This window comes from Theobroma umbraticum, unplaced genomic scaffold (genome assembly GCF_002168275.2).
Source record: "Theobroma umbraticum cultivar Fairchild unplaced genomic scaffold, ASM216827v3 scaffold_147.0, whole genome shotgun sequence".
In the NCBI taxonomy this organism is placed as follows: domain Eukaryota; kingdom Viridiplantae; phylum Streptophyta; class Magnoliopsida; order Malvales; family Malvaceae; genus Theobroma; species Theobroma umbraticum.
The window spans coordinates 6,890,433-6,908,093 of record NW_018397259.1 but is presented as its reverse complement, the minus strand read 5'-3'; the positions used below and the strand labels follow the sequence as shown (position 1 = coordinate 6,908,093).

At 32.8% G+C, this 17,661-nt stretch overlaps 1 protein-coding gene across 1 annotated transcript; it reads right to left on the bottom strand.

The window, feature by feature from the left end:
* Nucleotides 1-1,862: 1,862 nt before the first annotated feature.
* LOC110415122 (uncharacterized) lies at nt 1,863-11,173 on the bottom strand. The gene is made up of 20 exons (XM_021426630.2): nt 9,780-11,173; nt 9,242-9,445; nt 8,714-8,818; nt 8,168-8,233; nt 7,921-8,085; nt 6,592-6,666; nt 6,340-6,491; nt 5,835-5,970; nt 5,681-5,750; nt 5,461-5,588; nt 5,290-5,346; nt 4,754-4,939; nt 4,550-4,642; nt 4,255-4,340; nt 4,104-4,170; nt 3,954-4,020; nt 3,721-3,857; nt 2,777-2,868; nt 2,587-2,653; nt 1,863-2,496 (listed from the first exon to the last, which is right to left on the bottom strand). The coding sequence occupies exons 1-20, from the start codon at nt 11,022-11,024 to the stop codon at nt 2,332-2,334; spliced, it is 3,363 nt and encodes a 1,120-aa protein (XP_021282305.1). The 5' UTR covers nt 11,025-11,173; the 3' UTR covers nt 1,863-2,331.
* Nucleotides 11,174-17,661: the final 6,488 nt, after the last annotated feature.

Sequence of the window (17,661 nt, the reverse complement as noted above, 5' to 3'; positions counted from 1 at the left end):
GTTGGGGACAAATTATCCCTCAAAGGAGACTCATTTTGCTAACTGTAACCTTTGTTTTGACTTTCACTGAAATGCCTTCTCTGCCCCCAAGTTGTGATATTTTTAAGCATTAAAGCCAATAAGAGAGAAAAATCAAAATTCTTGGAAGAGTTGGCAAAATTTTGTCCACGGTTTCAACCAAGTTTTTGTTATATCTAAACAAAGAACATGGTTTAGGTACTGCCTCTTTATGACGTTTCCATCCTTGTCATTTCTTTTGCCTGTTGATGACAATTTTCAGTTTAAAATTTTAATTGGCTGAACACATAAATCAAATTAATCAATTATGTCAGGTATAGGTATGTTTTGATTGTTTTTATAGCCCCCTTTAACCGTTTCCAACATTCTCATTTAGAAACAAAAAACCCAAAGACAGAATGATGTCTTTGGCATCTTTTAATCTATATGAAGACAAGTCCAAATTTTCAAGGACATGAATGTCATTGTAACTGTCATCGCGAGAGCACTTGTGAGACAACCTCAACTTGTTTAAGGTGTAGGGGTTTTCGGCCCTTGTCCCCTTCCCCTTGCCCTCCCACCCTAAAACCAAGTCAACATAAGACAAAAAGAATTCAAGAAAGCCCCAAAGCCTGCCACTTGGAGGGCCACGGAGAATCCATCTAGATGAACACAAAAAACCACTGCGTACTCGAGGGAATTGGACCTGGTCATGACTCACCGGTCACCCATGGCTCTTAACTGACAAAACAACATATCAAATCGTGCACGCTCCCTTTGTTTTTCTCTTAAAAACTATCCTCTTACATCACTAAACAAAGATGTTTATTTTGTATTAATTTTTATTCTAATATTCTCTCTTATCTCTCTATTAGTTTATGATTAAGATATAACATAGCTATCATCTTTATGTTCGACGACTTCAATACAGTATTAGCTTATCTAAGAAGCCTTTAATTAACGTCCAAATCTCTCTACAAACAATGCTGTTTATGTTTAACTAGACATTGATTGTTTTGTTGAAGAGTTGGAAAGCCTACTATATATTGCTTTTAGTTTTTTCCATTTTCTTAATGATATTAATCAATTGGAGGATACCATGATTAAAGGCATCTATTTGCACTTTTAAAACTTCCTTACCTTAAAATGAGCATGCTTTTTCAGTTTCGAAGCTCCACAAGTTGGTGTTCATGACAGGTCAGGCAAACCCTATGTCTTCGCAGGAACCTGTTTTTCTCTTTAACAATCGACTGTCTGACTGCATATTTATTTGTGGAGAAAGCAACAGCTTCCATAATATATGAATTTGCAAATAGTTTAGAATTTAGGGCTCCATCCTGCTGAGACTAAGTGGAGGTGATATTCAAAGACAGACATAAAAATTATTTTAAATAGAATCATAATTTAAAAATATTAATATTTAAATTATAAAAAAAAATTAGGTAATATCTAAATATTAATATATAAATTACATTTTACTAAATTTACTTTGATTTCGATTTCAAATCTTTGACTCCACCCTTAAAAAATTACAAAAAATAAAAATAAAAAATTCATTATCATCATCATTAACCACATAAAAGTCTAACATAAAGAATATAAGGAGGAAAAATTTTTGACACTTCAATAAATAAGTAGTGTCATGCGACAGTACTTATCTTAATGGAAGTCTGTCCATGGTGAGATTCATGAAATAAGTTAAAACCTACCTCTTATTTTGTAGACCAAATATCACACATTTATGTATCAACAGAAATCCCACCCAGAATGAAATTTGAACACGTCATATATTCATGGGATAAGATCACAGCTTATTAATACCGGAACAAAACACGAATTAGGAAACATAAAATCAAAGCCAAAAATTACAAAGTAACAACTTTATTGAACTATTTTTCACATTCATATAATAAATACACATGCACCAAAACTGTTGCAAGAACCGCCTCCCTCTTGTTTCAACCTCACACTGTCCTATTTTTACCAAAAGGAAAGGACCAATGCCAAGACCCCCACTATTATGCACATTCTATACCAAAAATTTTGCTATATCCAACCTTCAACCTCATCCGACCAATTAAGCACTCACATTGGTGAAAAACAATGTCAAAGAAATTATAAAACATGCTATCAAAACAATAAATAACTGAAAACATTATACACACTGACGCAACCCCCCCTCCCCTTTTTTTCCACTTTCATCACCAAAAATAATATAATATTATATCATATAAAGATAAAAACACACCCATCCCAAAATTGCAGAAGGCTAAGAATACAACAGGTGGCACTTCTCCCCAAGGAAGCAAAATACCAGGATCAATGTCACAACGGTTAAGATGATAGAATTGATTGCAAAGCAAGCTGCTGCTGTGGCTGCAGGGATGACCAGGTTGATGCTAGTGTAGATGGAGGCAATGATTGCTGAAGATGCCTTAACAGAGTAATCATTCTACTAGCCGTTTGCTCCGTTGCCAGATCTTTACGAGCACATAAAACCTATATCATAAATCTCCAAATAAATAATGAAGGAAACGAAAATCTAAAGTGCAAAAGAAATGGGCAGTCCAAATACGGTAAAGATGATACCTCTGCAAAAACTGATACTATCTTGGGAAGATATTGATTGTTGGGCCCTAAAAGTTCCTGATCTGACCTGAAAACAGATGCAATCACTTTTCAAAATGCTCAACCAGTAAGGCAGAAGGAAAAAGAAACCTAATAAATAATCAGGCAAGTAAACTTTTATCAGAATTTTCCAATAACTAGCAAGTCCTACCTTTCAACCATTGAACATAGCTGATCATGAACAAGCTTGGCCTCAATCAGATCACCTTTTATCGGCAAGCAACTTAACCAAGCAGGGACAATCTGCCAAACAAAACAATGGACACCATAAGAAAGTCACACCTCGATTCGTATCTAACTTATTAAGGGGACCTTGACATTAACCAGCAATGATCTCGAACAAAATAATTAGGTCACTACGTGAAATTCTTATTAGCAAGGCAAAAGCCTTTGGTAATGTTAGCATAAAGAACCTGAATCTGCAAGTAAATCCACTCTCTCACTTACAAGGTAGCTGCTATGCCCTTGATTCTACAATTAATGATTTTAAACAACAGCTGCAACCAGAAACAAAAACACCATTTTGCATGCTGCCAAATGAGTTCATCTGGAAGGCAGAAACCAAAGGTTTATAACCCCACTTCCTTTTTTCTCTCCCCTTTTGGTTCAGATACCACCAGGTAAAGGGCCCAATTCTTTTAGCCAATGACCTGTCAGGTCATTGGCATCAGCAAATCAACCTAAAATTGTATTCCTTGGCTCATCAGTTATATTTCTGAGCCCTGTGTTTTTTTTTATCTTGGATTTTGAGGTGCAGAAGTGACTGGCAACGAGGGTTCTGCTGCGTAACATTTTTAACCATCTTGGTGTTGACTTGAAGCAGCATTGTATTCATTTCTTAATGAAATCTTACTTTTTAACTTTCAAAAAAAAATCAATCTAAAATTATGGACCACACATAACAATAGGGAATACCAGAAGGTGCAAGACTTATGCCATTGAAATAATGCCTCATAAATCTTAATTATGACACATTGACATGAACATTAATATGAACTATTGCCTGCAAATGCAGGCAGAGATTGAGCAAAATGATAATTTTAATAAAAATTAAGCAAAATATACAGAAGTGAGATTGTGCAATGATTCAAGTACCTGAGCTGCATCTATACTATCCCGATGAAATTGGCATATTTTCCCAAGGGCTGAAACAGCATTGTCATAAGCCATCACATTGTCTGCATGCAATGCATTAGGATGTCTAATAACAGCATCCAGCCTCGAGAGGGCCTCTATAAAGAAGGAAAAAATAAATAAATTATCCTTTTATTAAAGCTAATAAGACAATAATTTAAAGGAGAAAGGTAGCAATGCAAGTGTGAAGCAACCTCGAACAAGAGGCTTGAATACAGATCCACCAAACTCCGCACAAACACCAACCCCATAAACTGCTGCCTGGAAAAACAAGGAACATATTTTTTCAATGCAGTCCATATTGACTAAAGCACAAGACAACTATTTATGATCAGGACACAAACCTGACGAACATCAGGATTTTCATCATTGCAAGCTTCCAATAGGAAAGGAAGATATGTGTCATAATACCTGTCCCACAAACATTCAGCATAAATATCTAAAAGGACTTTGACAATTGGCATTCTGACAATAATTGAGTCGGAAACCACTTACTTAAGGGCTGCCTCACGACAATGCTCCGCAACATCATCAAAAATACAAATGGCGATTCTCCTTTCTTCTGCTGTTTTATCCTTACCCTGTATAATCAAGAAATAAAATCAGCCAGGTTAGAGCCTAACACCTCTGGTTATGCTGTCATAATTTTCTATCCGTTTTCTCTCTAAAATAAAGAAGAAAAGGAAAGGGAAGAGGACCAAAGCAAATTGAGACTGCTTACTCAGTTAATCCACAGAGGCAATTCACATACACACATAAATGGGAAATATAACAAGGACAAAGAACTCACCCACATAGGTGTTACATAAGATGTAAGCTCCTGGAAGAAAGGTAAGAAGGATGCCTTGAATGTTTTGATCAATGTGCCCAACAAATCACCAACCTTGATCAAGAGAAGAAATACAGGGCAAACAAAGATAAGAGAATTTCAACCTAGCACCAAAATATAATTCACCAACTCATAACTAAAAATCCATTAGGATTGGAAACATACTTGACCGAAAACTTCTTCTTCTTGCTCATTTTCCTCCTCAAGCATTTCCCCTTCTTCCGCATCAAAGTCCTCCACTTTAGCCCTTTCTGCTCTTTCGTGTTTTCTAGCTGAGCTAGCTGTGATCACCTGTTTAATCTCATCGACGATGCTCCTTACCTGGCCCTCATCTAGAAATGGTCCAGCAACCTGACAGATAGTGAAAGAGGGCATCAGCATAAGCTCAACTACCTCCAAAGGAAAAGCAAACATGAATTGATGATCCATGACAGATCTCAAGTTAAGAGATCAGTACAACATCATACACAGAATTAAACAAACCACCACAATAAACAAAAAAGGAAAAAAAAAAGATATAAATCAAGCCAAGTAATTAGTTTTTCGTCATAAAATGAGACATAATTAGTAAATTTATCTGGTAGAATTTCTCTTAACACCACAAAGAAGAAACAAACTTGTGCCCTTGATGGCACAACAACCTAGAAACTTGTCACTGATAATATCACTCAACAGCCTAGCTGATGTTGGATGACACTAACCTGTATGCATTCATTCAAGGAATCCAACATGCTCGCACAAATTTCTACCTCAGGCTCCTGCAAGCAAATTACAATTGAACAAATACATAAGCATAAATGCCATGTACTATATACAAACAAGTAACATGTATAACATTCAGGACAAAATGAAGACCCAGACAAAAATAGGACCTTGTGTAAAGCCTCCACCAAAGCTGGTATTATGTAATCAGTTAACTGTTTTACATATGTTTCATTTCGACCTTGAGATTGCCCCTTCTCAATAGCTAACTTAGCTGAACGTAACAGCTCCGGCATGGCTTAAACAAAATAGACAGAAACCACCAAGAACACAAGTGAGGCAATAGAGGAAAAGGTGTAAATCAAAGGGAGCAAAAAGTAAAGGTCATACCTGACACAGCTGCCTTCCGAACTTCTTCATGGAAATAAAATTTTAGAAGGGGAACTAAAGTAGTAGCAACCTGCATTGTTTCAAGCAGTTTAATAACCTACAATCTAGGCTTTCACAGAAAGCTGAAACAGAAAATGTCAAAAATCCAAATAACCTGATCAATCCATGGGAAGAATCCTTCCTTTAACTCATCAGCATAACAACATAACATGTTGCAGGCCGTAGCTTTTTCTTCCAAGACACTAGTTTTAATCCCTATTCTTTTATCGCCAAGAGTAATAGTCTCAATGCTGCAGCCAATGCAAAAAGAGAAAATAAACACCTTAGACACTTTAAAGCTCAAAGGAAAAATCATTTTGGAGGTACTGTTAAAATACATCAAAGTTGTTCAATAAGGCATTTTACTAACATAATTTATTTTTCCAATTGATATCCTAGGAAGTGCCTTTTTTGACAGGTTACAAGGCAAACCTCAAGTTATTTTACTTATGTATAAAAAGAAAATAAATAAATAATCTTTATCCATTTTATGGTTTTGCATAACAATCTTATGTGCAAATATCATAACCAAGAAGGAGAATGTTCATGATAATATAAAAATACATCCAAACCAATGCACTTAATTTACTATTTAAGACCATCTAAAACAAATTGCAGACCTTTCATCATCATCATCAATATCAGCATCAGAATCAGCTGATGTAATGGTTACATCAGGCTTAAGCTGAGCAGATTGAAGCAAAGGGGGCATGACAACACTCATGTAAGGAAGAAAATCCTGCCCAAGGCACTTGCAAAGTCTGGCCCAAGCCTACAAAAAATAAGGTCCACCCCACATAAGCAGTCAAAACATAAAAGCCACACAATATCATTCACCTATCCATGCTGTTTCTTTAAATTTTAGAACATACTTGCAACATGTAGCTCGTTGTTGGATCATCCGACTCCATTTGAGATCCTTGCAATGACATCAAGACTTCCATAACCTTGCAGTTAAAAGGAAACAGTTAGGTAATGAATATATCTGCATGGTGGATGAATTAAAAAAAAAAAAAGGAAATAAACCCGTTGACCACAACTCCACAAGAAATCCATTTAAATCTCAGGAAAGCACAGAACTAACAGTTGTTCACCAAGATCAAACTAAATACCATAAATTAATCCCTGTCAGATACTCCTTTGATAAATCATGTCAAACCTCATCCGAAGTCTCTTTCTATGACTTGTTATTAAACAAAAAATTTTCCTAAAGGGCACTCATTCAAGATGCAGATATTTGGGCCTTCCGGAGTAAATGCCTTTTGTAGGGTCTAGAAAGCTCTCTCATGGCATAGACCACTTTAGCAGTAACGGTCTTCCAAGAGAGCATGAAAGAGTAACTTGAAATTCCCAACTTGATAGCAAATGCCCATGTTGGAACATAGAGTTGCAATGCTTTATCATTCCACCATGGAAAAGGTAAAAGCCCATTTAGTGTAAGAAAATGTTTTCCATTTTCATCACATTTTACTCAAAATATGCTCAATGAAACAAGATATTATAATTTATATATCTAGATTCCAAGGCCCTTGTTTCCAGTTTTCTGGCAGACTCAAAATAATTTTTAAATGTTTTTGAATTTTTGAAAAGAAAATGGAAAACAAGGGTTTCCAGTCTTTAAGGATTTAGGTATTAAAATTATATCAAGCAACACATTCTAATCAAAAAACAGACATCTAGATTAGAAAGCACTTTAAAGAACTGAACAAGCCCTTAGTTTGAGAGTTTTAAGTAATAAAGGTTCCCTTGGTTGCTCAAACCTAATGCTGCTGGATGGTCTTAAATAATTAGAACATAGAGCAAATTTTAAGATTGAAGATATTATTTTTTTGAAATTCCTCGTGCCTTGAAGATGTAGAATAAGTACTTGGATAATGTACAAATAACAAGAAACCTGCCAATTGCAGAAAGTGAGAATTATTCACGAGAATAACACCAATTACTGCAAATAGGATTTTTCTTTCAGCCACCTTAGTTAGAACCAGACTATACTCCTAGCATTGTAGCTTCTTAATGCATGTATAATTGTAACTTTAGTGTTCTCTCTGTAATTTACGGCAAGTTGTTAGCAGCCTGATTTTTTGAGTCCTTTCATATGATCATTAAAAGTCCTAACTCGTCAAAGTTAATACTCTTTACAGGATAATATTTGACAACCTAGATTTTGATTGCAAAAACTAAATCAAATCATTAATCATTACCTGTTTAGCATCGTCCCTAAATTTGTCCTTCCCAACAGCCATTCCAACCAAACTAATGCACTCCATAGCTTTGGCACGAAGCATGCGATTAGCTTTATCATTTGCATTCACCAAGATAGCTTTCAAGTAAGGCATCACAGCATCATAATACTTCTGGAATTGCTCCTGTTACAAAGCATCCCATGTCAGATAAAAGCACTAAAACTTAAAAGAGCAAAACTGAGAAACCCTAGAAGCCCTTGAGTACCTGAGATGAATCCGCAACTGATGCCAAAGCTGTTAAAGCACCCTCCTGTACCATCTGCTTCCCATTCTGCAAAGCAAGATAAAATAAGGATAACAAGCAAAATAAGTAAACTAAATTGAAAAAACTACAACCATAAAGGAGCTTATGCATGGCAAGACAGAGAAATTTCTATGCATAATATCCTGTTTTCTAAACTAAATTCTTTGACGTTGAAGGAAAACAAAAGCATAGCTTACCAATTGACCAAGGATTATTGATGAACCTAAGGGCTAAAAGACATGGAGACCTAAACAAGCAGCATGTGACATATTAAATTTTGATGCATTCCAGAAAAGCGCTTTTCCTACTACCTTGTAAATGTTCTCCCACTCTGGAGCTTTACACTATTTTTAACACAAATTGTCAACCTTAAAGACAACCACCATTTTAATTTCAAATTTCTAGGAGCTATGAGATCTTTTACAGGTAAGCAGTCAACTGGGAATGTGATCTCCAAGTTATATATGAAGGAGTATCTAAACCTTAAAGGAGTGAAACATTATATACCTGAAGAAGTACAAGAAGTTTGCTCACGATCCCATCCAGATATGGAGTTAAGATGTCTGGGGTACAATTTTCACTGAAATTAAGGACTGCTGAAGCAGCATGGGCCTATATTACAAATAAGAAAACAAAGATGAAAATACAAAAACAAAGTTTACAGCTAAACAAAGAAATCAGATACTAACAAAGTCAATGAAAATAAGATAACAAGATATTGCTTCTAGAAGACATAATTATTTCTGGAGAACATTTTCAAAATATTGTGCATCAGAACAGATTTTTTTAAAAAAATTCATAATTTCTTCTTCTATCTTTTTTTTACTTGGCAGGGGAGAAGACAGTAGTATTAAAAACTTCAAACTTTAGTAGCATATTTTATATGGCTTTGCTTGACGCTGAAACAAATTCATTTTACAATTAAATCAGTTAAGTTATTAGTTGCAAATGATTCTAACTTATACAATAAAGCAACAAATTAGAAACATTTTAGTTAATAATTATCACATATTGACTGTGTGATATTGAGGAAACCTGCACACGAGGATTTTGAAAGTCATCCATGGCTCCAGCTAGTGTAGGCAAAACTTTATGGTGAAATTGTGTCTGCAACTCTGGGCCCAAGTCCGTAGACAACTGTCCAATGGCATTAATAGCTGCCCATCGAACTCGAGGATGGGCATCCTGAAATGAATTCAAAACCATTGACACTACTTGTTCTAGATTTCTTATCATCACCTGCCAACAAGAACAAAAGATACGCATATCCCATTTAGAAACAATGAGACATATTACAATTTTACCAAAATCAGCCCATCTTAATAAATGGACATAGACAAAAAAAATTCTTTACCAAGTTAACCAAAGAAACCATATTAGTTCAAATCTAATCAAATTGTAAATGCCTGTCCATAATAAACAAACATCAAAATTTTAGTTTTTAATAAAGTCTATCTATATTAAATATTCTACAATAACAAGAAGTGACATATAATGCAAATCTAGAACAAACATATATCTACAAAATATTAAATATAATCAAATTAATGACTTGTGACTTCAAAATTCAAACCTTAGAACAACCCTCAGCAATCTGTGCAAGTGCAATGAGAGCAGCATGTCGTTTCTGCCACTCTGCAGCAGCCAAGAACACAGGAAACAACTCCGAAGCCACTGGAACAACTGTATTCCCTCCTAATGAAATAGACAATCTATCCAAACACTCCTGACCAACCCCATAATTACTTGTTTCCCCGGCATCCTCATCCTCACTCTCGGCATTATACCAATCCTGTTCATCCTCAACATCCAACAACATATTCATCAACACTCCAAATAGCCTCCTTATAAACTGCGGTAACTTCCTCATCATCCCTGGAGCCCTCTCTCTCGCCTCTGCTAACGTAATAACAAACTCAACTGCCAAATGGCGTGTCCCTTCTTCCAAACTCTCCGCCTCCGCTATTTGCAACATTGATCCAACTACTTCCATTATTTGCCTCCTTAGAAACCTTGGCTCCGACCCGGCTAACTCAATTAACAATTCCAAAGCCTCCTGAGCGGTGGCTTCTAGTCCCGAATTCAACGCCTCGGTCAACGTCTGCATCATCAACGGCAATAAATCTTGAAAAGTGTCCCGATCTTTGCCATTTGAAATGCATTGAATAAAACTGATTGAAGCGCTTAAAGCTGCAATTCGAACATCGCAGCTTGTAGGATTCGATAAACATTTGAAGAAAACGGAATGGAGAGTATTTAAATGAGGGATTAGGGTTTCGGTTGTTTCTCCGATGTTCTGAGCTAATCGAGAGAAGATCAAAAGAGCAGATTCTTGAAGATTCGGATTTGGAGAATTCACGCATTGGAAGAGGAACGGCAATAGCTCCGGCCAACCGCCAATAGCGACGATGGAGGAGGCGAGTTCAGCGATGGTATCGCAGAGTTTTTTGACGTTAGTTTTGGATTGTTCAGTTTGGAGAGTGGATAAAAGCGCGGATTTGATGGCGGTGCGTGTGGTTTCAGCCAGGAGAGGGAAGAGAAACGAGGAATCAGCGGCCGGAGTTAGGATTTTTCGGAGAAGGACGGCGGAGAGGGCACGGAGTTCGGGACGGGGAGAGGAGGTTAGGACACGGGAGAGAGCGAGTGAGAGTGAGTCGGGGTGAGTTTGTTTGGCGAGGTGGAAGAGTGACTCAGCTTGGGAACGTTGGTCGTTGGAGGAAGACATGAGGTGGGAGATTAGGGTTTCGAAGTGGGTAGGATCGGGGCCCAAGATGTGGGCGAGTTGGGCGAGTTGGAGCTGAGTTGGATCGGTGGCCATGGCGGGTTTCAGGGTTTTAGGTTTTTGGAGAAAGGGAGAGAAACGAAAGAGAGAATTAGAAGGCAGTTCCTTTCTTTTTCTTTTTCTGTTTTTTGGGTTTATGGCGCCTCCCAAATCCCCACGAAAGAAAGGAGGGAAGATTGAAGGAAAAAGAAAAGAATGGCTCGCGAGGGTAGGATTTTAAACCAAAAGTTCGACTAGTTTTGACTCAGGCGTGCTGTCCTGGGGTTATTTCCTGCACCCAACAACATTCTGCCACGTAGAGACCAGTATGGAGATTATTTATTTATTAATATTTATTAACCAAAACGGCTTTTCTTTTTCAAAATATGACATCTTTTATTAATACGAAGTTACCATATATATTGAAGGTAGTTTAAACTTGAGCTTGGTTAAATTTATATCTATAATTTATAATATATATAAAATGACGGAGATTTAAAAAAAATTAATAAAATACTCATACTTTTTCATTATGTTTCTAATTTTTAATTTAAATGTTTTTTATTATTAATATTTATAAGATTTATTTCATTTGTAAATATATAAAAAATTTTACATGAATGACTTTCGTTGAAATTATTTTTTATAAATGTTAATTAATTAGCCTTCACCATCAGTGATGTACAGTTTTTTTGTTTCATAAAAAATTATCAAAGCATATTACTTCCACTAATTTCAATTTTATTTTATCATAATCTTGTGATTATTTAATTTTTCAATCATAAATTAAAATCAGAAGTAGCATCGTTAACTTTATAATATTATTGATATTTAAAATCGCTATATGCAACAATTATATTTGTGGTGGGATTCATTTAAAAAAATTAAAGTAGTGTTTGGTGAATTTATTTATTACTAAAACTTTCCATGAATTTAATTACAATTATACTTTCCTATATTAATTCATTATTAATCACCAATGATCTAGCTAACTAAAATCAAAATCAAGTAATATAGGAGATAATCATGCAATCATTTTCTTAAAAAAATTAAATAAAATCAAATCAAATTCATAAGATGACATGTAACACCTATTTAGGCTAAAATAGAAACAAAAAACCAAAATATTTATGTCCTAACATAGATAAAAGTGAATTGCAAACTTTTTTTATTTCAAATTAATTTATTTTTGAAGTTGAGAACAGATTATTTTTAGTAAGTGCGATTAAAAATATTTATGATGAAAGTGATATGATCATATTTAAGAAAACAAATCATGAATATGGAAAATCTATGCAACATGATTAAAAATGATTGTTTAATAATTTTCCAATATCTGATCTGCTATTATTGAGTATTGATTATTTTGTGGCTTTAATTTTGGGTTTTGAATTTGGTTAATTTTTTATATATCTTTCATTGCCTTAATTTGAATTTTACATTAATTAATAAACATATGGCATCATGTACGGCAGTTCACATTTCAAAGGAATAGACCATCCACATTGACCATATTCCTTATATGTCAAAACTTTTTACCTTTTATGTATTTATTATTGGATTTATATTATATTAGATAATATTTTACACAACAATTTATAAATAAAAATTCTAATTATATTGAATTATTTACTAAAAAATATATTTCTTAACAATAATAATAGTATTAAATAAAGACTAATTTTACAAAATAATTATCTTTTATTTATATAAAATTAACTTCATAGTATAAAAATATTTGTATTTTATATCTTAGTGTTGTTTCAAATATTTTCCCAACTAAAATTAGATTAGACTTTATTAATTATTTAATCAAAATGGATTTTACACTGTCCACTTACAACTGAGACAGAATATAAAGAGATTTTGCTATTTTTATCCACTACTTGACCATAAACTCATTATTAACTAAAATCAATTATCCTAATTTGTTTGTATTTGAAAATACATAACATAATTTATTAATCCAACCGATCCCAACCAAGCCTTAAATTTAATAAATCAATTGTTGGATCAAAAACGACAAAAGGGTAATTTTATTTTATTAAATGAAGTTGTTTTGAACAAATTTTTGTCCCCTTTTTAATTATCATCACCTTGCAGTTTGGAAAATAAATTAATGTCATGTGATTCAACCTGTAAATTCTATTTCTAGAGGCAGCACTAGAGATATTGCTTCGATGACTATATAATATATATGATATAAAAAGTATAAAGCAAAAGAAATTTAATTTAATTGGTTGTGGCTATTCTAATTAGGATTAAATTTAAATTTAATTACCCCATTTAATAAAAATATGGAAAAGGAAAAAAAAAAAAAAAGGAAAAATGGGGAGTAGGTGGGGTTTTAAAGATTAGTCTTGCCAATAATCATTGGGGGAGCATATGTATAATTGAAATGACCCAGACTGTAAAAAGACACTGTTTTGTTTTGATTTATATGACAACTGCCTTCAAAAGCTTTAATTCTGGTTTTATTCCACTATGGAATTCCTCCATTTTTTTCTCTGACAAAGTTTATGTCTTTTTATTTATTTTTCCCCTTGGAAGATATATAGAATCTGTACCAGTTTTTAGTACAAAAGGAATATGCTTTGGTTTCAAAAAAAAAAATGGAAACAAACTTCAGAAGAAGAAAGAAGAAAAGCAAACGATGTAAATGGTGTAAATTAGGCCCCCTGCACTCATGCATCTAGGTATATATGACCAATTTTTTTTTAAAAGAAAGCATTAAATGTATCCATGTTCGTTTTGATTGAAAAATTCTAAAAACCCGAGAATTTTTAGGCTGGATTTTAATTATAGAAAAAAGAAAAAGAGAGTTATTATTGATATTAAAAAAGGAAAAAACATAGAGAAAAGTGGAGATAGACAAAAGGGGCTGGGTCCTGAGAGAAGCATCTTTTCTTCAGTTTCAGGTCTGGCACACTTATGATCCTGAAAACCCCAAAAAAGAGGGCAAAAAAAGAAATGGGTTTGGTCAGTAGACTCCACCGAGATCATCTTGTGGCCTTCTTTTTCCCTTATCCGATACAAGAAAAAAAAAATGTGCTGGCTTAGGAAATCCCCCAACTGCTGTATTCCACTTTGTCCGCTGTCTTGATTGCACGGCAACGAAGATCGAGGTGTAAAGTCAAGGGCGGCTTTGGGTTTGACATGGTGATGTAAGGATTACATTTCAGATGTTAGTCATGTATCCAATCAAAGTCATGTAAATATGAAGATTAGGCTCAATTACACAATAACAATAATAATAAGAACATTAAGTTGTTTATTTCAATAATTGATTGTCACCAAGATGTTAAGGCTTGTTAAGTTTGCGTTAAGATGATTTATATCCAATTTAACTAACGTCGAGATGTTTAAGTACGGTTAAGTGAACCCTAAGATAATTTAACCCTAATCTAGTTTTCATCGGAATGTTTATATTAGTTAAATTGATCTTGAGATGATTTAAGTCTAATTTAGCAAGCATTAGTATTTTTTTAAACCCAATTAAATAGGTCGGAAATGATTTAAGCCAATCTAACTAGCATCTTGATTTTTTAAACCTAATTGAGTTAGCCCTTAAATGATTTAAACCTAATCTAACTAGGATCAAGATCCTTAAACCGAGTTAAGTAGGCACCCAAAAGTTTTTTGAGTCTAGTTATGTTGACCAAAAAAAAAAAAGAACAAAGGCAGAGAAGAGAAAAAAAACAATATTTTTCAGAATTTTTTAAAGTTGGGAGTCTTGTAAGAGGAGTATTTTAAAATTATGATAAGAAAGAATTTTTTTTTCAATTTTTTTTTAAATTATGAAACCTTGTAAGAAGGGTACTTTACAATTTGTTTTTTGAAATTACAAAACACTAAACCCTCATTTTGAGATGAAAAGCATGATCTTTTCAATTAGTTTTCCTCCCTTTATATTTTTATACAATTCTTAATTCTACAAAATAAGGAAAAATAATCATATGTAGACACTCATTTTGTCTTAGAATTTATTAATGGGCTCCAAATTAGAGAATTGGACCTCAAAGCCCAAATGTCGGTATAGGTCTTGATTAATTGGGATCAGAGTTGAAGGTGGGCCTTGAAACCTTGAATATGGACCGATCCATGTAACATGTAAAAAAAAGTCTAAAAATCTAAAAAGTAATAAAATAAATTACAATCCTAAAATTAATAATTACAACAAATATAATAATAAAAAAATAAAAATTATAACACCTGAGCGTTTAGCTCATTAATTGGTGCATGATCTATTTATCTAAAGAGCAAAATTGAAATCCCTTTCTCTGAAAATAAAAATTATTCAAAGAGCTTTGAATTCTTAATTCTTTAAAAAAAAACTATGACTTCACAAACCCTTTTAACCTGCATCCATGCATCAACATATTGGCCTAACAGGTTGAGCTCGCCTGACTCTTCACCCGGTAGTCCAATTCAAACAAATGCCCATTCCACAAATAATCCATATTTGATTACAATATTTAAATTATACATCCAAATTTAAATTTAATTTTTTTCACTATCTCAATTCAGCAATTTTAGTCTCTCTATCATAACTTTAATAAATTTGGTCTCTACATTTTATTAAAAATCAATTAATAAATGTTGTTAAGACTTAAGATTTTTACTCTTAACTTGAATGACATGACATTTTGATTATAACACGACATGCTGAGGTAGATTACTTAATTCATATTTTAATTCTAAAAGATAAATTTCAATATTTTTACTAAAAATAAAATTATTTTGTTCAAAAATTCAGAATATCATGTTACATCATAATAAAAAAAAACCACGTAGTCCAATTTAATTATAAAAATTTAACATTGTTATTAATTGTCTTTAAATAGATTTTTAATAAAAGTATTTATTAAAATTGAAATAAAAAAACTAAAAATATGAATACCATTTGTTTTTAATTTTTTATTTTTAATTGATTGTAATAAAAATAATAAAATTTATATTATTGTTTTTATTGATAAAAAATATTTTTATATATTTGTAATATTTAAAATTATTATGTATATATTTTAAAATTTTTAAAATTATGTTTTAAAAATTAAAAAAAATCCTTGATTGATGAAATTAAAGGTTGTATTACTAATGGAATTAGCATTATTACCAAAGGATTAATAACAACTTTCAACAAAAAAATTGTTGGGAAACCAATTAATACTAGCCCATCACATTACTGACGGATTAGATGCATTGCCAACCAACTTTCCAAATGAAATATTTCGTTAGAGATTCATGGATAGTAAATTTAGTTGTTGATGAATTAGCTTTACCAGTTAAGGTATTTTTAATTAATTTTTGATAAAATTTTCTATCGACATGCTATTGGTAATTGTCGTTATTGACGAAATTTAAACTTTTATCAACGAAATTTTTGGCGATAAAAGCATTAATTTTGATAGTGAAATATAATACATAAAAATGTAACTTAATATTTACTTATTTTTCATTTCATCATCAATAGGTATATTCAAATACACAAACACTTTTGAAACAGAATAGGAGGCGAAAACACTCTCAACGTTGTTAAGAAAAGTGATGAACATCCTCAGCATTGAGAAAATCTTATCCACCCGTCAGCCACCGTGAAAAGCTGAAAATCCACTTGATAACTCAAAAATGACAACACCACATGCCGAGCATTGAGAGTTTGTTAACTAAATAGAATTTTAGATTATAACAATTAAACTTGCAAAAATCATATAGTAATTACCCTGTACATATTCATTTTCAAGAAAAGAATTCTTGAATTTTTTTTGGCACCTTTTAAATAATCCTAATTTATTTTAAAATTTTAAGTGAGATAATATATCTTATATCTATCCTCTATCACCCATCACCCACTTGATATTGAATTATTAATAATACATGAATATTTGAGTTAATATTATGTGAATACACCTTTTGCTTAAAAAATTATTTTTTGCTCAAAATTAAATTTATTAAAAAACTCAATTTTGATAAAAACAATAAAAATAATTAAATTTGAAACATTTCAAATAAAAAAATTTCTATATGAGGTTTGAAATTCAATATAAAGTAATCTCATATTAGAAATGTGGGTTCCACTAGTTCGGATAAGATAGAAGTTCACATTATTCCGCAGCTGGATAATTTTTTATTTGGTCCAACAAAGTTTATAAATTTACAAATTTTCCCACACTATTTTCATTCTTCAAGCTAAAGCCTGTTGATCAACCGTCTTCCAAGCCGTCCGATACCAGAACTAAGTGGACCCGTGATTTGACAAAGCAACCTAACCGTCCACGTGGCAAATAGTGTTGAGTCAGAGCTGTGATAACTATTTCGCGGGACTATGGACGAATCAGAAGACAAAACAAGAAAAAAGGGCCGAAAGTTCAACGGCACATGTCAATAACTTTTTTGGAAGGAAAACCATTAGGATTTCGACACGTCATCACTGCAGCCGCCCAAAACAAAGAGTTAAAAGTCGCATCCATAATAAATAAAAATATATTGCTCCATTTTTACAACAACTTGAAACAAAAAATGATAATAAATTTTATTGTAAAACATATTTACTTAAATTGGAAAAATGCCACATTAAAATCTTAATTAACAGAATAAATCATTAGAATTATAAAAAAAGGTTGAATTGTTTAATTTTCATTACCTTAATTAATTTTAATATTTATTGGCCAAAAAATAATTATATTTATATTTT